The sequence below is a fragment of the Penicillium canescens genome (genome assembly GCF_028828765.1).
Source record: "Penicillium canescens strain IBT 15451 chromosome Unknown utg000003l_segment0_segment0, whole genome shotgun sequence".
Taxonomy (NCBI): Eukaryota; Fungi; Ascomycota; class Eurotiomycetes; order Eurotiales; family Aspergillaceae; genus Penicillium; species Penicillium canescens.
The window spans coordinates 83901-107737 of record NW_026703965.1 but is presented as its reverse complement, the minus strand read 5'-3'; the positions used below and the strand labels follow the sequence as shown (position 1 = coordinate 107737).

General features: G+C 49.5%; 9 protein-coding genes across 9 annotated transcripts; 5 read left to right on the top strand and 4 right to left on the bottom strand.

Annotated features, from left to right (window-relative positions):
* Window positions 1–223: 223 nt before the first annotated feature.
* N7446_003489 (uncharacterized protein) lies at window positions 224–760 on the top strand (the record flags this gene model as incomplete). Its single annotated transcript, XM_058512238.1, has 4 exons — window positions 224–238; window positions 295–316; window positions 398–508; window positions 582–760. 4 exons carry the CDS (start codon window positions 224–226, stop codon window positions 758–760), a joined length of 327 nt encoding a protein of 108 aa, XP_058373567.1.
* Window positions 761–1367: 607 nt separating this feature from the next.
* On the bottom strand, window positions 1368–3903 carry N7446_003488 (uncharacterized protein; the record flags this gene model as incomplete). The annotated part of the gene is made up of 3 exons (XM_058512237.1): window positions 1368–3112; window positions 3208–3575; window positions 3626–3903. 3 exons carry the CDS (start codon window positions 3901–3903, stop codon window positions 1368–1370), a joined length of 2391 nt encoding a protein of 796 aa, XP_058373566.1.
* A 3793-nt stretch (window positions 3904–7696) lies between these two features.
* On the bottom strand, window positions 7697–8966 carry N7446_003487 (putative C6 finger domain protein; the record flags this gene model as incomplete). Its single annotated transcript, XM_058512236.1, has 3 exons — window positions 7697–8328; window positions 8409–8747; window positions 8873–8966. The coding sequence occupies 3 exons, from the start codon at window positions 8964–8966 to the stop codon at window positions 7697–7699; spliced, it is 1065 nt and encodes a 354-aa protein (XP_058373565.1).
* A 4188-nt stretch (window positions 8967–13154) lies between these two features.
* N7446_003486 (uncharacterized protein) lies at window positions 13155–16260 on the bottom strand (the record flags this gene model as incomplete). Its single annotated transcript, XM_058512235.1, has 2 exons — window positions 13155–16046; window positions 16096–16260. 2 exons carry the CDS (start codon window positions 16258–16260, stop codon window positions 13155–13157), a joined length of 3057 nt encoding a protein of 1018 aa, XP_058373564.1.
* A 696-nt stretch (window positions 16261–16956) lies between these two features.
* On the top strand, window positions 16957–17662 carry N7446_003485 (uncharacterized protein; the record flags this gene model as incomplete). Its single annotated transcript, XM_058512234.1, has 2 exons — window positions 16957–17108; window positions 17167–17662. The coding sequence occupies 2 exons, from the start codon at window positions 16957–16959 to the stop codon at window positions 17660–17662; spliced, it is 648 nt and encodes a 215-aa protein (XP_058373563.1).
* A 566-nt stretch (window positions 17663–18228) lies between these two features.
* Window positions 18229–18539, top strand: N7446_003484 (uncharacterized protein; the record flags this gene model as incomplete). The annotated part of the gene is made up of 3 exons (XM_058512233.1): window positions 18229–18344; window positions 18390–18406; window positions 18466–18539. 3 exons carry the CDS (start codon window positions 18229–18231, stop codon window positions 18537–18539), a joined length of 207 nt encoding a protein of 68 aa, XP_058373562.1.
* Window positions 18540–18947: 408 nt separating this feature from the next.
* On the bottom strand, window positions 18948–19946 carry N7446_003483 (NAD(P)-dependent alcohol dehydrogenase; the record flags this gene model as incomplete). The annotated part of the gene is made up of 1 exon (XM_058512232.1): window positions 18948–19946. One exon carries the CDS (start codon window positions 19944–19946, stop codon window positions 18948–18950), a length of 999 nt encoding a protein of 332 aa, XP_058373561.1.
* A 1016-nt stretch (window positions 19947–20962) lies between these two features.
* On the top strand, window positions 20963–22780 carry N7446_003482 (putative MFS transporter; the record flags this gene model as incomplete). The annotated part of the gene is made up of 6 exons (XM_058512231.1): window positions 20963–21131; window positions 21199–21224; window positions 21281–21566; window positions 21615–22029; window positions 22104–22571; window positions 22621–22780. 6 exons carry the CDS (start codon window positions 20963–20965, stop codon window positions 22778–22780), a joined length of 1524 nt encoding a protein of 507 aa, XP_058373560.1.
* Window positions 22781–23119: 339 nt separating this feature from the next.
* N7446_003481 (uncharacterized protein) lies at window positions 23120–23797 on the top strand (the record flags this gene model as incomplete). Its single annotated transcript, XM_058512230.1, has 2 exons — window positions 23120–23292; window positions 23368–23797. The coding sequence occupies 2 exons, from the start codon at window positions 23120–23122 to the stop codon at window positions 23795–23797; spliced, it is 603 nt and encodes a 200-aa protein (XP_058373559.1).
* Between the last annotated feature and the right edge of the window lie 40 nt (window positions 23798–23837).

The window sequence follows — 23837 nt, the reverse complement described above, 5'->3', positions numbered from 1 at the left end:
GTATGATGATGATTGTACTCGATCTTTCTTCCCTCAACTTCTGCTATAGTATCAAAGACTTGCCTTCTAGTGACATCAGGTTCAGCTTCCCCGGAAATAAAGCCGGGACTGTATGAACTCCACGTCATCCTGATGAATTCCTTTGTTACCTCGGGCTATTGTTGTGTCTCTGGTGCCCGTGAGTTTGTACTGCATCAAATCAACTATTTCCTCCAAGATCATTATGGATGGAATGGCAGTAAGGTATTCCTTTTTGCTTGGGTTGTAGCAAGGCTAACAATTTGTGGTCCATAGGGTGATATCGCAAGCGCAGATGGTCAGCCACGCCCCATTTTTTTTTTTTTTTTTTTTTTTTTTTTTTTTTTTTTTTTGGCAAAATCCCACTGACACACAGCAGAAGCCTCCGAGCATCTCATTACAAAGACAGATACTACAGACACAGCCGCCGGTCACGTCCACGAGTCTGCCAGCCACGCACGCGAGAAAATCGCCAACCAGTTGCAACCAGGTATGTTTCTCCCAGCGTGGCCGAAATTGAAAGATTTGTCTTGCATTTAGTTCAACGGCGTTGCATTTCACAGGAGACACAATGGCCACATCTCGTCGTATGTCGGATATTCCCGACAGTGTATGGCAATTACGGGAGGACAATGTGAGAGAGGTGCCTGACCTTGGGGTGGAGAAGAGCAAGCCTTTGCTGCAATATGCACAAGAAACCGTGGCTAAGGCTCTCGGGGGTGGCTCGCGCGGGGCCGATTAATCGAATCAGCTTGAGGGTCGAAACTATTGAATAGAGGGACTAATCTGGAAGTCCCTGAACGCCTGGCAATCATCAAGGCAAACAAAGTGTGACTGAAGAGAATTCACTACCTTACTGGTGCCGAAAACTAGAGGTCATTGCAAGAATCGAGGAAAGAAGATTGAATAAAATCATAATCATATTGAAGTTCAGGTCTAAAAAAATTATCACAAAAAAATATCGAGACCTATTAATCAAAGCCTGCTCAGCAGCGCAATAAAACCAAGAGTAAATAACAAATAAACAGAGACGAGAGAGATGCGCACTTCTACCGGCTCCGAGCTGCATATCGACAAAACCAAAAGACAAAACCAGTAAAAAGGAAACAAGGAGAAAAGACAGAAAAGGAAGAGGCAGCTCAGATTCCGGACAGACGCGATTGTATCAATCATTCAAAAAAAACACACGTAACATAGGATAATCAGGAAAGCCATGAGAGTATAAAGAGAGCCACGCAAGACGACCGCCGGGAACATTAGTCGTGTAATACGTGAGATTAAGGGAGTGGGGCCCAGGCCCATCACACACCGGTGAATTGGAGCAAAGCAAAAGAAAGGTAGTGCACCGACTACAAACTCATTGTCAGCCACTCCCACTCCTGGCTTGCACCCTGCCCGCCAGCAATACTGTGGTTGGCCGGGTTGGCGGCAGCAGGGGCCATCGCAGGGGCCAAAGGCACGACCTTGGATCGGCTGGCAGGCGCAGTCGACTTTGGACTTTCTTCTGCATCCGGTTCCGACCCGGTCGGCGCCTTTTCGAGTCGGCGTTGCCGTCTGGGAGCCACCTGCACGCCAGCACGGGCTTGAGCCACCCCAGCAACGGGGCCAGACTTAGGTGGAGCAGCGGCAATAGGCACAACACCGGGTTTCCCCATTCCGCTCGATCCGGAAATGGATGGTGGCGACTCGGAGGTGTTGACGCGCGATGTAATCGACGAAGACGGAGCATGTTGGATGGAGTTCTTGCGTGAAGACTTCTTGGACGACCGAGAAGTGCCAACAGCAAGAGTGTTCGCACTGCTACGGTTGCGCTTTTTGATAACATCCGTCTTTAGCGAGAGTGGCCGCACGACACCGTGAAGTTTCAAGAACAAGCCACAGGCATTACAAAGCGGCTGGCCCTCGGGGTTGCGTCTCCAGAGAGGGGTGGTCTGGGTGAAACAGTTGGTGCAGGTGGTCGGTCCGGCATTTGGGTCGCCGTTCTTCGACCCACCGGGGCTGGCTGGTCGCGATGGTACAGCACTGCTGAGGCCAGACTCAGGAGGGGTGTTGGGAGAGGGGTGGTTTGTCGGGGGACCGCTGGTTGAGCCATTCAAGCTTTGACGAAGCAGTGCAGCAGCGTTGGGAGTCGACGAAGTCCGCGGGACCTTGCCGTAACGACGAGGATCTTGGTCTCGGTTGCGCACATCGCTCACCGAAGCGGCAGATCCGTGCCCACGGCCAAGGGTGCTTCCCTGATGCCACTCGGAAGGTCCATCGATCATATCGGTGGAGCCGATGGTAACATGCTTGCGGTGCTGAGCACTAAAGCCTGGCAGGGACTGGACTGATCCGGGGAATCCTCCATCCCATTGGAGACCACCGTTCATATCGCCAGACTCATCCATAGAGGCGAAGTCATTGGGCATAGCAATACCCCCTCGTTCAAAGTTACCATCGTCGTCCTCGTTATCCGAGTCCCCACCGAAAGTAAACATGCTGCTAGCGGGCGCGGTGGTAGAATACTCGCCAGAACCAAGCACCTGCGACGGGTTGACATGCTGCGGTTGCGGCACGGAAAATCCAGACACGTGCGATGGAGCCGGTGGTCCAGTGACTGCACTGCCTGGCTGCGACTCGCCACTGGACACATTGTACATATAGCGAGGCTGCAGCGACGCCGACAAGTTGGACGATCGTTGCTGAAGGTAGCTGGGGATGCGGCGCTGATTGTGAGATTCAGCCGAGGGCGCATCGGAGAAGAACATCGACTGCTCCCCTTCATAAATGGGCTGTGGGGTTGACACGGCGGACTGATAACCAGAAGGCGGGGGTGAGAAGAATTCGGTCGAGTTGAGGGACGAGGCGAGTGGCGTGTGAGCATACAGGTTCGAAAATGGATTGCCTGAGGTCATGGGGGACTCTGAAGGCGAGAATGTAAAGTGCTGCTGATAGGGACCGGCCGAATTGATCCCGTGGTCTTCGCCGATGCCAAAGGTGTCCAGCCCGTAGGGCAGGCCAGAAGACGTATGCTGATGCCTGCGCGAGCCCAATGTGCCGTTGCTAGGAACGGCGAAGGGCGAGGGCTGATCGAGCGAGTAGTCGGGAAGCGCGGCTGACAGTTCCGAGTGCTGCGACATCATGGCATTGGATACCGGAGGAACATGGGGGAGGCTTCTGCGGGGCGCTTTCGGGTCGGTGCCGACAAACCAGCGAAGAACTGGCGCTCGTCGACGCTTGTCTTGCGGACCCGGCGGGGGACGTATCCAAATTCGGAATTGGTTCGCTGCTCCTGGGGAGGGTGGGGGAACGAGGCGGCGACCGATGCGTCCATCATGGCATGATCCTTACGGGATTTGATAGGGATCCCTGTGGGCGTCGCAGTAAAGTTTCTATCGGCAGGCGGATGGGAGGAGTGCTCGGGAGAATCGAAGGGGATAATGAAGTCATCCAGATTCATGGGATCTGGGGTCGCATCGTGTTTCATCGCATGCGAAGGGTTCGAGTCAGCGGTGGATGCTCGGTCGGACAAGCGCATCTGCGCGATGCCGCTCGGTATCGGGCTCTTGATCTCCCCGCTGTGTGGAAAAGTCAGTCCTGTCTTAGGAGATTCGCAGGAATTGCTTACCGAGCGAGTTGCTCCCGTTCCTTGCGCTTTAAATTCATGGCCATCATCCGCCATGTGAGATTCTCCATGCGCTCTGCGTTGGGTAATTGAGATTTCGTGCGGGTGTAAAGTTTCCAGATCTGAGCAGCGAGCGGATCTTTCCTTTGCATCTCATCGGGGCTGTCGCCCCGGCCGTTGGTCCATTCGGGGAAGATGGAGTCACCGAGAACACCGTCATTAACATTGGAGGAGTTGGACGGGCTGAAGGGAGAGTCGAAAGAGAAGTCGTCGGACATCATGTGGGAGTCTTCGAACCCAGGAAAAGCCATGGATTGGGATGGGCGGGCTCCTCCGTGCCCACCATGTATCCCCTCCATAATCGATGGAGAGGAAGAGAGGGGGGAAAACGATTCGAATAAAAGCGGCGGGGGTGGTCAAGAGGTGGGTTGAATTGAAATTCCCCCGTACCCGCCGTAAACGAGACCCTTGCCGGAAGTTGATCGGATGCAGCCAAGCGAGACGATTGGCGTCAGCCAACGACCGGGGTTAGGATAAATATCAGATTTAGCATGAAAAGACAGGAGTCGTGGAGGGGGGCTAGACCCTCCAGACGCTCATGCCCAGAGGATAAATAGTGAATAGAAGGGGCCTCGTGAATGAGGCGAGAGATGATGAAGGAAAAGGAATTGATCAAGGTTCGAGTGTGTGGGAGAGACGGAAACGGATGACTACACACGGGCCTCGGGACGTCCACGGATATAAACTACTTCAAGTCTCCAGAGTATAAGGAAATAGAGATAGAAATAGAAATAGAATATAAGTAGAAGTGGGAATAGGATTAGGAATAGGAATACGAATAGGAATATGTTGTCTAAATGTCTAAACTCGTAAATACCTAACCTAGTATTACCTCCGTACGGCTAATGACCGATTTACGGACATGATTCATGCGCCACTCCCGTCTGTTTAATAGCTGATTACTTTTGCCCTCTCTGTCGTGCGTCTGGGGATTCATCCACAAATCAGCCATGGTTTCCGTGTTTTCTCGGGTCTAGAAGGCCCTTCTCTATACCTCGCACGGCCCTAAGTATCCGCATTACGGAGTACGGAGTAGATGTTCAGTGGCATATCTAAGTTAATCATCGGCCCGAGTCTCTCATATGCTAGACTCCAAAACTAATGTACTTGCCCGACCCATTCCTGAGAGTCGGGACTCGTCGAAACGCAGGTACACTAATATCGTCCATTGTTGGAGACTCGGACATAAGCTCGGGATTGAAACTGGCTGAGATATCATGTTCTTTAGCGTCCCCGGAAGTGTCCAGATGAAGGCCAAGTGGGTACTGTTCGTTGCTGGTGGAGTCTGTAGTATAGAAGACTTTGCAGTCCTGAGGCCCTGACTTGGTGTCTTGGCGTCTATAGAATAACATGCCATATGCTCGAATGTTTCAAACTGAGGCAGATGCTCTGATCGACGGCACAATCAGGCGCAACAAAGGGCAATGAAAGTACAATCAGATTTGATATGAAGTATATCAGTCCATGCACTGGGGCGGGGCGGAGAGCCACGGATGGAGCCCGAGAGATAAGCACCGTTCTACTCTCGTGTTTTGGTCTGTTCTCGTTATCTTTCTTTTCTTTCTGTGTTTCTTCTGTGTTTCTTTTTTCTTTTTTTCTTTTCTTTTCTTTTCTTTTTTTTTTTTTGAGCTCTCTGCTAGGCTCCTTTGTAGGCACTTCTCACACACACTCTCTCTCTCTGGGGTCAAGAGTATGAAAAGTAAGAGTGTATTGTCGGAGTGAAGACTCACCGAGAGGCTGAGAAGATCCCTATATTACCCGATATCGGTATCGCCGGGGTACGAGGCAAAAATACGCCGCTCTTCGTCACGGCTTTTCCTCTCCTCTCAGGCAACTTGAACCAATATCCCATCGCGGGGTTTAATATCCTTCTCGCCACCCACGTCCGGCTATGTAGTCCCGTGTGGAGAGAGCGAATCAATCTCGCGCAGTAGTATAGGCCTTCGCACTTCTGTACGCTAAACCGGGGAATCCGAAGATAAGCCGGCAACGGTCATTGGCGTAATGCACCGTAGTCATGATAGCCAACGTAGATCGGTGGAACTGCCACCTTATCTCGTCCCCAAACTCTCTCGTCTTCAAATCTTATGAAATGTCTTCTCCTAAGGGATTAGATCTCACCCGGATCATTCCGCCTGTGGCGTCACTGCTTATGACTGGTACTTTTGTGCCTTTGCCTTTTGACCTCCCACTTCAGGGGAGGTACTCTTTTTATTTCCCTCTTTTCTGTGCGGTTCCTGCGGTTATGTGGAAATTCAGAAATCATAAGGTGAATTAAGGTGTTGATCGGTCCCATATGGAGGATGATTGCCCGAGAGACAAGGGGTAAAGTGGAAGAAACTGACACTGAACAACTTTTTGATTTACTTCTCAAGTCCTTAAGAGGATGCACCGCTATATATACACCTACGGTCTCAATCTTGATAAGAAGCTCTCCAGAGACAACCAACAGGGACCAGCTAGCATATCTCACTGAGATAAGACCCCTGGAGACCTCATTGGATCTGTCGCAGTCCACACCGCCATTGCGACTCTGCTATCTCCAGATTTCAACCCCAGAGTTTGTGCTTCCATCGGCTCTCCGGGTGATCCGCCCCATATGCGGATCCAGTGGCGTCAACATGTCAGATCAGTGGACAATGAGCTTATCTTTTTGGCTCTTGAAGAGATAAATGGGGGTTATGACTGATCCTTTCGAGAGAGTCCCTGGCATGCTGATCCTTAGATTGGTTCAATCTCAGTTATCACAGGTACACGGTCGATCTCCTCGGAGATATTCGAATCTGCTTTATCTATCCCCTATCAACTAGAGCTGTCATTGAACTTATATCTACAGATCTATTGTTATCTCATATCTTCCTTGCAAATGGCCTTGGCCCAGTTCCCCTTGTTCTCTACTCTTATGCACTTCCTGCCTCGTGACATTGCAGACCTCTGTATGCCTTTAGGACTTTCAGGCAGCCACTGTCTTTGCCAATCCCTTCTTGCATGTGAGATATGGAAAGTCCAAAAGATCATAGGGACGATCATCTCTCCTTGTGTTGACTTGCGTTGGCTTGATTTGACCAAATCGCACTTTGCATTTGCATCATGTGCTTATTCGGATTAGTGTTCTGCGATCTATCATTGGTAACCAAGCAAGGGCGCATCTCGCATATACACAGCATCACCGCAAGTGGAATCTTCATGCATTACACATACAGACCAGCTGAACCCGAAGTCATGAATAGAATACAGTACTAGAATTACAAGAATCATATGAAAATATGCAAGTTGTTGTGGAATATGTACAAGATCTATACTGCAATTGAGGATGGCAGGCACGTGCCCCGGGAAGCATCTGGAGCCTCAAACTAGATAGTCTGTAGGTCCATCGCGGCCATAGAATGGACAATCCTGCAACTGAATTTCCATTCGCTCGACCAGTTCTGTGCCGTTGCAACCGCAAAGGATAAAGTGGAAGGGCCATGGAGTCACGGAATGTATATATATATATATCAATCGTGTAGCAAAAGGGGGAATAGAAAAGAAAACAAAGTCTATCGGAGAATCCAAAACAAAACCTTTCAAACATGTATGAGACAATTCACTCCCCCGAATACCACCGGCTAGAAAAAGAGGACCCCCATAAAACCAGGTGGAAAATGCCATAAACACGAAAAAGCAAGCATGACAAACCCGAGCCTTCAACACACTGGAAGATACTGAAAAGGTCAGGGGAAAAATAAAGAGATGGAACCATGCCATGATAGAAAAAAGACAAGAAATCACGGGGAATGCCATCCGAAAGCCCTTGCGCCCGCTAATGACTAGCTGCAAAGCAGACGCGCCACGGTGTATGAGGCGAAAAAGTAAAGTTGGAATGCCAATGGAAATGGAAATGGAAATGGAAATGGGAGAGTGTATGTCCCACGGGGTATTTAGAAGTGAAACAAGCCGTCTAGGTGATGTGCGCAACAAAATCCGAACCAGAAGAGATGTAAAAGTGGAGCGAAACGAAGAGAAAAGAGAGGTTCATGAATTTGGGGAACGTCCTGGAGGCCCGGGATGTCCCATTGGAGGGTTGTAAGGCTGTTGTGCCTCACCAGTGTACATGGGATACGGCACCACGCCCATCGGAGGCATGGCACTCATATCCTGCCACTGGGTGTAGTTCATGCCTGGTGGGTAGGAGACTGAACCGGGCGTGTGCATGTCAGAACCGGGAGATCCTTGTGAACCCAGTGCATTCGGGGCAGAAAGAGGTTGAGCGGGTGTTGTCATCCTCCGTTTCAGCTCTGGAGGCATCTGAGGATGATATTGATTGGGATAGGCTGACCCAATTTCCTGTCCGGGGTAGCTCATCGTTCTCGGCGGTGGCGGTGGTACCTGCCAGACTGTTCCATCTGGCTGCATGGCAAAGGCCGGAGTTGAGTTCATAGGCGTTTGGTTTCCCATTGGAGATGCGGCAGATATCGGCGAAGGTGGTGGTAGCCCTGAGGACATGTTCCCAGGATTCCACACATTGGGTGCCATGTTCATCATTTGACCCTTTGCTGCCATTGTATTCAACATGTGCGGGTCTGATATTGTCGTAAATTCGTCCCACGCGACCCCTGCGTCCATAGTCTGGTGTCCGGCAAAGTCTCCCGGTCCCAAAGGCCGATCTGATTCGAAACGGTCAGTTAACAACTTGGTCTGGTAATAACGTGGAATGCGACAAATGCCGCGTATGACGCAAACCTACCTGGTGTTAGACCCATTGGGTTAGTTGGAACCATGTTCACATTGTAGGGCGAAAGTTCCTGCGCGGATGAAGTGTTCATTGGCATGGTTTGATATGGATAGTAGCCCTCGGCGGGATCGGGGACCAAGTTGGTCGGAGAAGATGCAATTGGTGTAGTGTTCGAACGCTCGGTTGATGGGGTCTCCAGTCTTGAGTTTGGGCGTGATTTCTTTTCGATTGGTGGTTGCTGGTCCACGGGGAAGAATTGACAGTCCTTTCGTAGCCGAATACAGTTCTCACAGCGCCCTTCGGCGTCATCTGGCGCAACCAGGCATCGGATCTTTCGTCGTCGGCAATGTACTGTAGATGTATGAGTTAAATTGTCGATTTGCATGCCCGCTATGCCACTTTGAAAAGGGTTTCTCGTTCTTGATCGATATATCTGCGCACGACAGAGAGAGAGGAGGGTGTAATTTGGTACTGACCACATGCGACAGATGTCCGGTGATACCCCAATTTATTACGCTTTTTGTCGTTTGCGTCCTGGGCGGCGCTTTGTGATGTCGGTGTTGATGCCATTTCGTCGACAGCTGCGGGCATAGCTCCCACAAGCAAGGTTCCGTCGTTATATCGGTTGAAATAGCATCAATAGCCCCTGCGCAACGAAAGGGGCGCGTTGCGAGAAATCACGCTGAAAGTGTCTAGAGGGGTGATCGAATGCGAATGCGACAATCCCCACGAGGCCATGCAAACACCACCAGAAAGCAGATAGCCGAGGGGTGTAGTATCGGAGGATGATACTCCAATCCTCACGCCTAGATCCGCATGCGCTGATATTGCGCGTTTCAGAAAAGGGTAGCCGGGGGTATGTTAGGGCCCGCTGAGTCGTATGCCCGTAAAGTGGTAGTGTTGCAACAGAATCGGGTCGAGGATAAATTGGTTTCCAGGTCCTCAAAATATCCAGTTATTGCGATTAATCGATAATTATAATTAGAGTGTTCATGGAAGACAGGCCTTTAGACTGGGTTAGGGTCTAGAAGGTTATCGTGGTCCAGTTTGAAATCGGGGAAGAAACAGACTAGGGGGAGACCAGTCAAACGATAGTAACCAGAAAGAGATTAGTAAAGGGAAGAAAAAAATAAAAGAAAAAGAAAAAATAACGCAATTCAAAGGAGTGAATGAAGTGAACGGTTTGAAGGGAAAAAGAGAGCAGATCGAGAATGTATCATAGTCTGAAGAGACAGAAGCTAATCGCGGGGTGAAACGCTCTCTAGGCCTCTGGTTTCGGGATTTTTCCTTTTTATTTTACCTGTAATTGAATTTTATTTTATTTTATTTTCAGTATATCCCACCGTACGTGGAACAAGGTGGCTCTGCATACTAAGACTAACTCGGATGTATCGACTTAGCCCAAATCGACTGCAGGTCATTGTCAATGGACCACATTCGATGATCAGTTCAGGGGGCCCCGACAACTTTCCCTTAACCTTCAACCTTAGATTGAACCTATTGAAGTAGTTCTGTCCTTTACGAAAGAGGGGAAATTTCTCTGTGTTCCTTATGTCGTTATTTCCATGTTTCCATGTTCCTTTTTAAATCCTGTCATCGTCAGAGTGATTCCCTAGGAACATATCTTGATTAGGTAACTGTTCAACGCCCCTGATTGCGTACCAGACCCAACTCATCAAATGAGGTCGAGGCAAGGAACCATGGTCTGGGAACCCTGACACAGTGGGGAGTGTGGGTATTGGATGGTGGCCGCTCATAATGTACCAGTTGGGCTTAGGCCCAGGAGAGATACCTGTCAATCCTTGATGAACTGGGGAATACTTCCTTCGAGTTCCAGCCAAATGATTGGCGATGCGAGCTTAGGTCGGCACCTGCAACCAATAAGCTCTTTATTCCGAGGCTCCATTGGCCCAAAAGAAACCTTCTGTCTGTGGTCATTTCAGAGGATGATCCCGAGAACCTTGAGGGCTTCTGGAAGGCGAATGTACTGTAACTTGAGAATTATGCCCTGGCCTTCTGGAAGACCACAGTAGAAATTTCGCAATCGCATAACCAGACTGAAACGAACCACTGGTTGATTGGTTCTAAAAACAGATTCAGGGTCCACGGCTGATGTGTATCAGGTCTTACCCGAGAAAACCGTAGGTATTCGGCTTTTCCCTTCATTTCTTTTTTCATTGTGTTCTCGACAGTTGTTTCTCGTGGATTTTCCCTTAAAATTTTGCCCCTTATTTGCCTCTTTGCGTAGCCGGTAGCTTAATCCTAATTTGGCTTCAATAAAATGACATCTTCCGCCACATTTCTCCAGCAAACAAGAAAACTGCCCAGAAAACTGCCCAGAAAACTGCCCAGAAGATCCCATGGAAATCGGTTGGCTCACCAATGAGAGACCGCGAACATTCTTAGTCAGGGATCCCCCCATGGCGTCCCTTGGATGGAAAACCTCTAGTAAGTCAATCAGGTCAATCTTAATATTATAATTACTGTTTCACTACCGTATTCAATTTCTACGGAGTACGTGGTCCTTGTGAAAGCCCTCAAAGCCAATCTGTTCAGAGTATAGGTCGGTAGAAAACCGATGACATAACTGCAGCTACACAGCCCTGAACTACACCCGAGTAGGATATCAGTCCGAAAGCCTCAAGACACGCCCTACACAGTAAGAATCAGAAGCGATCTCATCCTAAATGTGGGGCTGGTCAAGGTTTAATTAAGGATCGTCTCGACGGTGGTAGCGCGTTACAGATAGGGTCTTGGCATTTAGGCTCATCGAGTTTTGTCTACTAAAGCCTCATATGCATGGTTCTACGAGATCCCACTAAAGGGGGAAACGGGTCAAGAGATCAGCGATGGGGTCCATGTGGTCGTTCTACAGTATCCAGGCAAAAAAAGAAAAAAAGAAAAAAAAAGGGGTGGCGATGATCCCAAGAGAAAACGTGTCACCAGCGTGGCTTGGGGAATGTTCAGATGTATGGAGTATGTAATACACAGTGGACTACGATCTTCAGGTTATACGGGTGTACCACGTCAACAAATTCCCCTCAATGCCAATAGACGCCACCGATCACTTGTACTGGCTCTCTGACGCTGGTTCTCCTACCAATGTCCGTACATGTACAGGAGGCCCATGTAGACTGGAGCATGTCCATGCTATACACTGCCCTTCTGTACCCAAGGGAATGGCTCGACCGCCTTTTTGCGAAGAAACTACATATGCTTCAGCCCCGCAGCACAGCACGCTCTGGTCAAAGATCGACGAAGCACGGGTCTTGTACGTCTTGTACAATGGTCAGGAGCCGATCCCATTGGGCCTTAGATCAGAGACTCTTTGGGGTTGGGGTGCGTCTGTACACATGTATCGTGACGCGGCGAATGTCAACTGCGATAGATCTCGCACTAGCGCGAGGCAGGCGACTCCGCACTCATAAGACCAATGTACGAGAATAGCATGCATGTCCGTTGTAATCGGCTTTAGTTGAGCGATTAGATAACGCTTCAACGGCGTCGCGTCGTCGTCGATCGAGCCAATTGTTTAAAGTGAAACAAGGGTCCAGGGCTGAGCACGATCTCGGTTTCTGATCTCGCGAGCCAAGAATCCATCGGTGGATAGAGGCATCCTCACATGGAATTTCTGATTGCCTTCTAGAAGACTACTCGGCTGGAGCTATTGGACTTGTGCAGATATTCCAACTGTATGATGATTTTGTATTTCAATCGATCTCAACTATGCCAATCTAGGATTAGCAGGCAGCCATGTTCTCTCCTGCCAAATTTCTCAAGTGCCGAGCTCCGCAGTGGCGCCTTTGTATCCTGTAAAGGCCATTCGCAGTGAGGTTTCTGAAGGAAGTTGTCCGATACTCTGCCCTATACTCCGTATGTCGCGTGGCATTCCGGGCTAAGTGCTGTTTTAGACGGTCTTCTCCGGCCCTGCATCCTGCATCCTGCATCCCGGGGAGGGGTTCAGTTAGGAGCAAGGCTTAGTTCCGGATTACTGTAGTTGTAAGGACTTATATATGCCGCATACTCCGTATAAACTGGAACTAATGTTAACATACTGTGACAAGACATCGGACTGAGACATGTTTGAACGGAGAACACTTCCTAAATCTAATAAACTGTAGAGATCTGATGGAGTATCAATGCAGGGACGTCACTGGCCTCCTCTGTCTGGTCCGGCTGTTTCACCATCTTCGGGCCCTTGACTCCATTGGGGGCACTCTCGGCTGCTCATGGGTCAATCCTTTTTAACTTGCAACCTACCTTACGCGTCCTCCCAAGAAAATATCTCTCTGGGGTCCTCCCTTATCGTGATTCGCGTAATTTTCTTTTTTGGTTTGAGAGGCGAAAAGGAAGGTGGTATTTGTTGTAATTTTTTGTTTATTTTATTTTTTTTCTCTGGCGCAGGCATTCCACTGGCTTTTCCGACCAAAAAACCGCTTGGATCCCCTTTCCCCCACGGCTTTCCCGGTGAGAAGACTATCAAACGCTTTTCCGGCCCCAAAAAAGGTGGCGTTTCCAACCGCGGACTCATTCAACTCCAATGACCTGGGATGCGCGATTATACGCTCTGTGTGCCCTGAGCTTGTCAAAAGCTCCGGCTGAGCCCTAAAGTGCCTGTCATGAGAGCAAAATTACTTGCCTCTTCACTAGGGGCTCATTTTGACGACCGCGATAACATTAATACCCGGCTAATATGTACTACATACTACTGAGACATGATTTAATCTATCTACAGCCCATCAGATAGCCGATGTCACCCTAGACGCTCACGCGCACCACGACCGGAACATCTACCGCCCTCGCTTGCCTGATACAACACGCGACGCATGTCCGTCCGGATCGACTGATGATCGCATGACACCCGACAGAAGCACACCATGCCCGAACGAACGTTTCCTTGTCTCGGCTGCCTCGCGCATCGATTATGATGATCTCTGGGGTGGGAGGAGCCTCGGCATCTTGCGATGATCGCGTCGGCTGCGGCGCCGAGGTGTTCGAGAGACAAGCAAGCGGGATATACTTGTATGAATAGGAGCGGTGCAGTGGATGACCTGGCAGGCGCGTCCATTTCGACTCGTGCAGCTTTGTAGGCTCTCGCCCTTCCACGTGCTCTCGGTCGAGGTAGTTTCTGGCGGCGACACCCAATGGCACACGACACTCGTGGGCGGAAACGAAGCGTACATTGTACTTGAGGGCAAAAGAGATAGTAGTTGAGCTCCTTGCGCCTTCTGCTTCATCGATGGAGAATGACACAGTTGCCTCGTCCGCAGGCGTAATGGTCTTCCCGTCGTCGCATGGAGACCCGACACCATTGACCGATAGACTCAACAACTTTACTCGGTCATTGGATGTTGCGCTTGACTCGGGTTCTTCCACTGGAAGTGTAAAGGCCTCTGCCGTGATATCTCCCACGCCCAACGGTGAGGATTCTATTGCAAGCTTAGCTCCCTGCTTGATTCGAGGCCTACTCGAAATTTGCGGTACCTGCTTAACAGGGAATTCAAACCAACCACGCCCAAGTATTTCCAGCGTAGTTTTATCGCGGGGAAGCATGTCGCTGCTGATCCACCCCATGCATGTCTTGGCTCCTGTTGAACTAGACAGAACGCGCCCAACGATACATGCCTTGCTCCACCAACTGCGTCCGCCATAAACAAACCCACCGTAGATATTAGCAACGAGACCCAGCTGCTCTAGCGCATCAGCATCATTCTCTAGCAGTGTAGCCATGAGAAGATGACTGATCCCCTCACCGGGGATCACAAATCCAGATAGCCAAGTGCGCGAAACCCAGCCTAGGGCTTTAGATTGTGAATCGCCAGAGCTATGGAGCTTCACGCGTCGGCGGCAGGGTTTCCGGGGGTACATATCCCCCTTGGCCAGTGAGCTCCCACTGGATATAAGTTTCGCCCCCCTATCATCAACGACCAAGGCTGGAAGGATCGGGTTTTCTGCGTCACCTAGCTTAAAGTTCATTGCAGCTTTCAAGGCATCGATGTTTGGCCATCCAATATTTTCAGCGAAAACATATAGTCCCTCCAACTGTTGTCGGACGTGCGATGAGCTTAGTTGACAGTCCCAGGCAGACTGCAGACTCGCAACCGGAGACGACCTGCGTCGAGTGAGAGCATCAATGAAGGAAAAGTGACGACCTTTCTCAGGTGATTTGCTGGCCGAAGAGGGTGACGAAGAAGCATCTGGAGCTGACTGTGATTCCGATGATGCGCAAGTGATATCCAGACTGTCAAGGAACCGACGCACAACAATCAAATCCCAGTTGACCTTCCCTTCACGCAGCTTGTCGAATTGGTCAAGTTCGTGTATTGTGACTTGACCCCCATGCGGATCATGTAACATGCCAACACGAACAAAAGCATCCAATCGAAGAAGTAACTCTGCAGAGAGAAGCATTTGGATCATCAACCACTTTCGCTCCATTCCAGACTTGATCAAATCCTCCCGTGGCTCTCGGTCACCGCTTGACCCAGGCTCTAGACAATCGCTATCACCTTGTAGTAAAGCTTCCCATAGAACCTGCCCAGCCCGAAAACGCCATTCAGGCATGCTGAAGTCGATCCATGCACCCGGGGTCTTCAACACAATGACCAATGTCTTGATCTGAGATTTGATGCTATAAGGATGGCCAGCCAGGATGTCGGCAGGTGGCGGGTGAGGGTAAAGAAAGCGAGTATGCAAAGAGTCATGTAACTCATGCGGTGTCTCAATGTCCAAAATTGTCTTCCTCGATCCCTCTCGGAGCATGTCTTGTCGAAACTGCCGTAAATGATCCAGCCGTTGTACGAGAGACCTAACACTGATATCTCGCACTCCAATGCGCTTCCAGGCCAGAGGTCCGCCACAGATGAGCTGGTGACGATCATAGACGGCGCCGCTTTGACATTGGGAATAGGGTTTGTTGTACCCCTCCATCAGATCGAATGCTTCCATTGCTGGCAAGGCTGAAACTCGCCGCAAATATGGTGATTGTCTGGGCTCTTCGGGGCCCGTATATCGAATGGCGTCCGCGACGGACAGTTCAAGAAAATGCCGAAAGCCAACGGTACCGGGCTCCTTCCCGTTGTTAGACAACATGTTCGGGACTTCAAATATCCCAACATCAAAGGTAGCCCTGTTGGTAGCGCCTGTTCGGCGCCAGTCGTAACCCCGAATAGGCACGCCACCTTTCACGGCCCAGTCATCCGGAACCGGTAGATGAGCGTGGAGTGTGCTCAGAGTAAAGGAAGCATGCGGTAATGGCTTGCGATCCCAGAGATGTTGGACTATTGGGTTCTGTTCGTCCCAGGGGAAGATCACCTGAGGATACCATCGCCCGTGTTTGCCCTTCTCCAAAAGAAAGTGAGGCGCCCCAGATAGGATTATCTTCACATCTTCTTTCGTGAATACTGATTCGTCCTGAAGTCTAGATTTAGTTGTATTTGACTTTTTTCTTTCTCTGCTCGAGTTATCAAGTCTATATTCGAGGAGATCTTGAATATTCCCTGGCTGCTTGGGCTCAGAGTGGTCCGGTGTTGTGGGTGACTGGCCGCGAGGAGAGTTGCGAGAAAGATCTTTATTGCTACCATGTTTGCCACTGTCACGTCGTTGTTTGTGCACCGTAGGCGCCTCAGCTGAAGTAGACTTTTCATTCCCCTTGCTCACCATCAGTGACATGCCCGGGTGGAAAGGTTCGCCGTCTTACATGAGCTTCCGGCCTCAGACCATCGCTGCTCTTTCGGAAAAGACTTCGGAATCTTCCTTCAGAGCACGGGTCTTGATGCGAGAGAGAGCGTCTGAGCATCCCGGGCTCCTCGCGGGCAGATGCTGCATCTGATTGTGAACGGTGTCGGCCAAACAAGAAAGTCATCGTCAATATGGTGCAGCTAGTGCATTGTAACCATTAAATATATAGTGCAATCAAAAAATTTACCAGTTCTAAAGACGGAACTCAAGTAATAAGCAAGAAGCATCTGGGGACGCTGATCTCGGCTCTTCGGCTCGTGACGGCACCCTGTCAACGGCAATACGGCAAGTGGACAGCTGTGGCGCCGAGTTTTGGCCGATAGTAGCAATTCACACAGATAGAGACGCCATTAATCAGAGAGACAAACTGGAGAAATCCAGACACTTTGAAGGAGAGTTGAAGTCTCGAGAGTGATGAAGTAGTCTACGCATGGCCGGGTGGGGCGGGAGATGGATCACGTGATATGTACATAGTACGAGTAGTCAGGGAAAGGAGAAGTGAAAGAGGCAGTGGAGTGCTAGTCCAGAACAGATAGTAATATGTTTAGCCGCGTTATCCCTGTATACCTATACCCGCGTACAGTGGTTATGTGTTGCTGTGTATATATACGCCACGACGTAATCACTTATGTGGACCACCGACCATTTGACTTGGAACCGGATCGAGGTATGAGCAAACCTAATGACCGGAAAGTCTTAGAAAAACACTATAAGACTTGAAGATTGAAATGAATGATTGCCGGAGCCCTGCACTTTATGTGAAAGACCAAACAATTTGGTCTTGCTGCTGCCAGGCGTCCTGAATCCGATCAGGCTCAAAATGGAGACTATCAACGTGGGTGTTCTGGTCTACGGGGGAGGAATGTCTGGGATGGCATGTGCTGCTTTCGCAACAGAAGCAGGAGCTAAAACATTGATTGCCGAGAAACAAACGGAGATTGGTGGCCCATCGAATTATCCCGCGGGAATGTTGTAGGTAATTGAACTAGTCTGGAGAACAAGGATCCCTTTTGACAATACCGACGGATAGCTGGGGACCCCAAACATATGATAAGTTGAGATATTGGGTCCTACCAGGAGATGTTATTCTACAAAAAGCATGGATGAAAAATTACCTGTCGGCAGTGCAGTGGATGCGTGACAACGGAGTGCCTACGGCAAAGCGCTTCGATGGCATCATGACAATAGGTACAACGTGGCAATCATTTGAATTGCCAAAGTCACAGTGGGTAAAGGGGTATAGGTATCGGGTTTCCAATCAAAATTCCCATCTTCACGATCTCCATCAAAATCGTATCAGGTCGAGCCACGCAAATGCGCTTTTCACAAACACTTCGGTGCTTAGGTTAATCCAGAAAGGGCCTGGGGTGCCTGGATCGACTGTGATAGGTGCCATCACTTGTCAGGTTACACCCAATTCACCATCTACATACTATGAGGTTCAAGCTGAATTGGTCGTCTTGGCCACTGGTGGACTCCCAAGGTTCTCCAGATATTACAAGGTATGTAGGACAAGGCGGAGATAACATCTTCGTGCGCTCAATATGGCCATTGAATCTGGTGCCGGAACTAGCAGAGGTATGAATACTTATTATGGCCATCTACTGCCAGCTCCACTCGGGGCTGAGGACGTGGACCCGAAGGATTATCTTCCACTTGCCCAATATCGTAAGCCCAGATCCCGAGTGAACACATCCAGATACATGACAACTGCATAGAAAGCAAGCATCGCCTGTTGATAAACGAAGCTGGCCGACGGTCTGCAGATGAAACAACAGGAGATGAAATTATCAACCAATATCTTGCCAAGCAGGAAAGGCGTCGTGGGTTTATATTGTTCAAGTATGTGAATATGCACCAAAGCAAAATTACCATCTGGCCTGGCTCTCTCATCTAGCGAGGAAACCCGCCTCCGACACTGCGTGGGTGAGTAGTTCCCCAATGCTGGCGATGTTGATCGACTGCAAAAAGCGCGCAACCACGTCTGTAACGTGGGAAAGGCATCAACGCTAAATGACTTGGTGAAGATTATTCATCAGTGGGGTTGGATGATGTGCAGGCAAGATGAACCCTCGAGCAGTATGATCAAGTGATGCGTTTGAGGCACAAGCGCATCTCCTTGGACGTCCCCGTTGGCCATGGTGGACCGCGTCCTGCACCTTTGGAGGATGGTAAAGGTCCGTCTTATGCCATACAGGTTCAGCCATCGTATGTTAATGTCCCAAGCTCAGCCATTCTGCTAATATTTATCAGTATCACCTTCACCTACGGTGGGATGCGATCGACTCACAAGGGCACGCGCTAACCTCCGATAACTCCATCATTCCAGGCTTGCTAGCAGTAGGCGTGGATGCTGGTGATTTCAGCAACCTTGGTTATGCTGGAGGCCTTGCTCCTTTGTGACTGGCATTTGGGCCGTGCAGGAAGCTGCAAAACAATTGGGGCTGTCTGTCCCTCGCCTTCCTCCTGCTGATTCTCGTGATGGAAAAGACAAACCAGTTCAAAGCCATCTCTAGGACCACGTTGTAGCGTACAGTGATCAAAGCCCGTAGAAATCTATGACGTTGGTAGTCCAACAAATCTCAATCTACTCATCTGTCAAGGTCCTCAGTTGAATGTCAACGTTGGTTTCTCCTCCTTTTCTATTCTTCTCCCTGTTCATTCCTTGTCCCCTTTCCTCGGCCTGTATATGTCAAATACAAGAGGCGTTTGGTGATTGAACACTGCAATATGTTTACTGATTTTCAGAGTTGGATACAGACGCCCAATATTCCAACAGCATACAACCCAACACCTCAAAACGACAAAACTCTATGTCTCAGCCACCAGAACTCCGCGGTAACGCATTTTGCCTTCTTCCAGGGTTTGAAGACTTTGTTTCACGCCATCCCGTGTCAGAGGGAAGGTCATCTTGATGGGTTTGATGCCATGGAATGCGGCAAATGCGAGCATATCTCGATGGACTTGTCTTGAGGACACGATGCCTCCTTGCACCCGAAGACCATTCGCAAGCAATGGCATGTACGGGATCTTGAGATCGTTGGCATCTACGGAGAGCGGCGAAATGATACCATTGGGTGCCATGACGTTCAGGTAGAGTTGCCAATCTGGCTGGCTGCTGGTTGTCACAATGAGGTTATCGATGGGGGCTGAGATCTTCAAGTCTTTCACACCCTTGGTTGCATAGAATTCGACGGCTCCTAGCTTGATCGCTTCCTCCTTCTTACTATCTGTGCCCGAGAACACCACGACTTGACAGCCCATCTTGGCAGCAAACTGGATAGCCAGGTGTCCCAGACCACCAACACCAACTATACCGACGCGAGCCGTCGGACGAACTTGTGCCACGTGAAGAGCGTTGAAAACAGTCGATCCACCACACATCAAAGGAGCGGCGTCTTCGTTGCTCATATTATCGGGAACCTTGAACAAAAAGGCCTCACGCCACACGGCATGTGTGCCGAAAGACCCCTGGTCGAGGTTGGCGTCGCCGTACATCTTGCGCTCACGACACAGTGTTTCCCAACCGGTGAGGCATTGCTTGCAGTGGCCGCAACAGTCGTGTTCATAACCCCAGCCCACACGGTCGCCTTTCTTCAAGAGATGCGCGTCAGGACCGGTCGCCTCTACCACACCGGTCCCTTCATGACCGAGTGCCATGTCGGCGCCTTGGTAATGAACATCAGTCCCACAAACACCAGAGTGGGTAATGCGCACGAGTACGTCGTCGGATTTAAGGTCTTGTCGCTCGGTCTCCGCCTGTTGGATTCCCTCCTTGGAACCCTTATACACGGTGAATTTAATAGGCATTATGTGAAATCGTCAAGAAAATAAGTTTGGTGTGGGAAGTTTGAAATTGGTGAATGAGTGTCCCATGACGAATTGTGAAAAGGCCCTTTTTATAGTAAAGCCCTCCGATACGTCATTGGCCGTATCGTCCAGCTCATCTGAGGCCCCCAAGGCCGGATCAGACATGACAGAACCTCTTGGAAAGTTTCGCAAACAAAACCACTCGCGATACAGCCTGAGCTTCATAACATGAATTTCACTGATATCACCACATACCAGAATCCTTCGAAGTTGGTTACTTTCTCGCACACCTTAACTCTGGGACTCTGCTAACGTATCAGTAAATTAGTCGGCGCTCAGATCGAGGACAAAGGATAAGTTATCAAGATTTGACTGAGGTGGTGACATCATATACCCACGTTCAAGTGGGCCGTGGCGAAGCCAATTGGGAGCTTTCGGAAACAATTCCGATGTTCTGAAGTGAAGAATAGACGCTGGATATTGTGATGACCTCAAAAGGTTAGACGCGTGAAAGTGACCAAGGTCAGCCGGGGGAGTAGATATAAAACGTGTAGACAGCAGGAGAATCCATGGATGCTCTACCTGCACCTAGACACGTCAGGTGTCTATTTGTTCAACCACTGCCTATATTCATTCTATTTGCATGTAGGTGTGGCAAGTTGAATTACCTCCTAGCTGGCATTCACTAGTCTGCAAACACATGCAATCCTTCATCCGCAAGAAGCATCGGTCAATCCGGGGCCTGAAAACATAATCCATGTCAGTAGTCACATTCCATTGAGCTAACCTCCATGCTTATGCTTGTCTCGCAAATCGCTACGATAACTTGTACATGTACAGAAAGTTCCTGCGGTGATTCTGCCATAGGCGGTGGAACTAGCGATATCGGACATCCCGATTGGGAAAATGCGAAGTTTAAACAAAATTGTCGCATCTCCGCAAATTTTTGCTATTGTCCAGTGTGCTTGTGATTTCAGAATTTGAAGCCTCGGAGATCATAGATTCAGTTTGTAATTATGATCCAGATCCATGGCATCACCAGCCCGGGTGATTCCCCTCATGTCACACCCGAAAAGGATGCCGCGTTGATGGTGGTGAGCGAGGTTGCCCAGGAAATTGACCCCGTCGTGGAAAAGCGAGTGCTTCGGAAGATTGACTTGTATTTAATGCCTGCTATGCTCATCGGTCAGTTGCGGAACGGATATCACCTCCAAGACGCTGCGTATGACAGCTTGGCTAACTTGGAACACAGGCTATGGCATGGTGTACTATGACAAGGTACGATTGGATATCTGATGTAAACCTGGAGACCGCAGCTCTGATACAGTATCCAGGCTATTTTAGGCAGCGCCTCGCTCTTTGGCATGACAACCGATTTGGCCTTGAAAGTGACAGACCATTCTACATCTCCCCCATCCGTCGATACCTCCCGACTCAGCTGGGCAACGTCGATCTTTTACTTTGGAATGCTTGCTGGTCTCTATCCAATGACTTTTGTTTTACAGCGGTTTAACATTCGATCGGTTCTGGGTCCAGTAGTTCTTCTCTGGGCCGTTGTGTGTGCAGCGACTGCCGGCGTGACAACCTGGAAGGGACTTTTCGTACAGCGATTCTTCCTTGGTACGTGTTCATTTTGAATGCAAAGTTTCTTGCCTTAACACAGTACAGGATTCATTGAAAGTGTTATCCCGACTGGTTTCATGACTATAGTCAGTGGTTACTATACACAAGAGGAACAGGCTCTTCGGCAAGCGTGGTGGTTCTCTGGCACTGGCTGGTTTACTATTATCGGCAGCGCACTTAACTACGGATTTGGCCAAATTACGTCTGGGTCCTTGAAGAGATGGCAGTATATTTACATTCTGGCTGGCGCCCTGACCTTTTTGTTTGGTCTCTGGTGCTGTACAATGCCAAATTCGCCCGTCTCTGCCTGGTTCCTGACCCCGGAAGAACGGATGGTCGCTGTGGAGCGACTCCGGAAGGGTCAAACTGGTGTGAGGTGTCAGAAGATTAAGTTTGATCAGATCAGAGAGTGTTTGACAGACGTCAAAATTTATCTGGTGGCTATCATGATGGCAGCTGCGTGAGTGTTCTCGTAGAATGGAGTGATCATCACATTACATCTCGCATATGCACTTTACTAATGAGCATGATTAGGTACACTATAAACGGTGCCATTTCGGGCTTTGGGCCGTTGATCGTGTCGACATTTGGATATAATACCTTGGATTCTATCCTATTCCAGTTCCCCGTCGGTGGCGTTTGTGTCATCTTTATTCCTCTCTGTGGTTATGTTTCTACCATTGTTCCAAATGCGCGCATTCCTATGCTGATTACCTGTTGCCTTCCCGTCATCGCCGGCTGTGTTATGATTTGGAAATCACAATGGGGATACCATCCGGCTACCCCCGTCGTAGGCTACGCGCTGACTGGTTTCTTTGGACCAGTGGTCAGTCTGATCATCACAGTTGGGGCTAGTAACGTCGCTGGAGCCACGAAGAAAACTGTCATGGCAGCAACTGTCTTTGTCGCGTACACCGTGGGCAACATCATTGGGCCCCAGCTAGTGAAAACGAATACTAAAGCACTGCACTACCCGGAGCTGTGGACCGGCATGGTGATCTGGTTAGTTATCCTCTTTCCAATTTATATTGGCTTATCTAACAGGATCTAGTTATTGTATCACAATCGCTGCTGCTGTTGCATTGTACCTGGTGCTGTGGCGTGAGAATCGAAATCGGGACAAATTGGAGCTCGATGAGGTGCAACGAGACAAGATTGCCTTTGACGATCTCACCGACAAGCAGAACCCCTTTTTCCGGTATGCATTATAATATAATTACCGAAGCTAGTCTACAGTTACTAGAACCAGAAGGAAACTATCTGCTCCAATCGAGGATAAATTTCTAATGTGCTACCTCCAATATTTGTGTATCGAACATAGCAAGATAGTTAAATATAATTGGCTTCATTTCTATGACCCATTCAGCAAAATGCAAAAGCTAGGCCCTCCCCTGCGACATGGAGCAATGCCGTGATAGGTTTATACTCCGCTCGACACGGAATCTTCAAGATTCCGTCTCTTGCAGCCCCGCAAACGGTTCGCTTATGGGATATATAAAACGGCTTCTATTCAGCAAATTGATTCCATTTCAAGATTCCCACAGTTCAAAATGGAGGACCCCAAAGAACCCACTGTTGTCGCACTTGGTGGTAACTACGCTGCGGCGAGGGATCCACAATACGAAGTGACGTGGGAGCCTCTAGATGCGGAGAACCCTCGGAATTGGTCACTGTGGTATAGAGTGCTCATTGTTGCATCTATGTCATTTTCTACCACGATAGTGTGAGTCTAGTGTCCATTGAAAGCCTCATCGCATCTTCTCGCGCCCAGCTGACCCTATTAACGGGCATAACGCAGGGTAATATATTCGACCATGTATACTTCTGGTGTTGATGGTATAAGAAGGGAGTTCAATGTTTCGTCACAAATAGTTCTTCTTGGCCTGACCACAAATCTTTTTGGTCTCGCGCTGGGATCGGTTGTTTTGTCGTCCCTCTCGGAGATCTATGGCCGCCGGCCCATATACATCATTTCTGTCCTTCTGTTCGCCCTCTTCATATTGCCCGTCGTCTTGGCAGAGAATATCGAAGCCATTCTGATCAGTCGATTCTTCGGAGGCTTCTTCGGTGGAACTATGATCGCCAGTGCCCCAGGGAGTGTTACCGATGTGACGAATGACCAATATCGCGCATTGGCACTGAGCTTTTGGAGTCTCGGAACCATGAATGGGCCTGTTCTTGGTACGTTCACACCCACTGGTGAATCTGTCTCGTATGTCGACCACTGACCTCTTGCTACAACTCATTAGGCCCCATTATTGGTGGCTT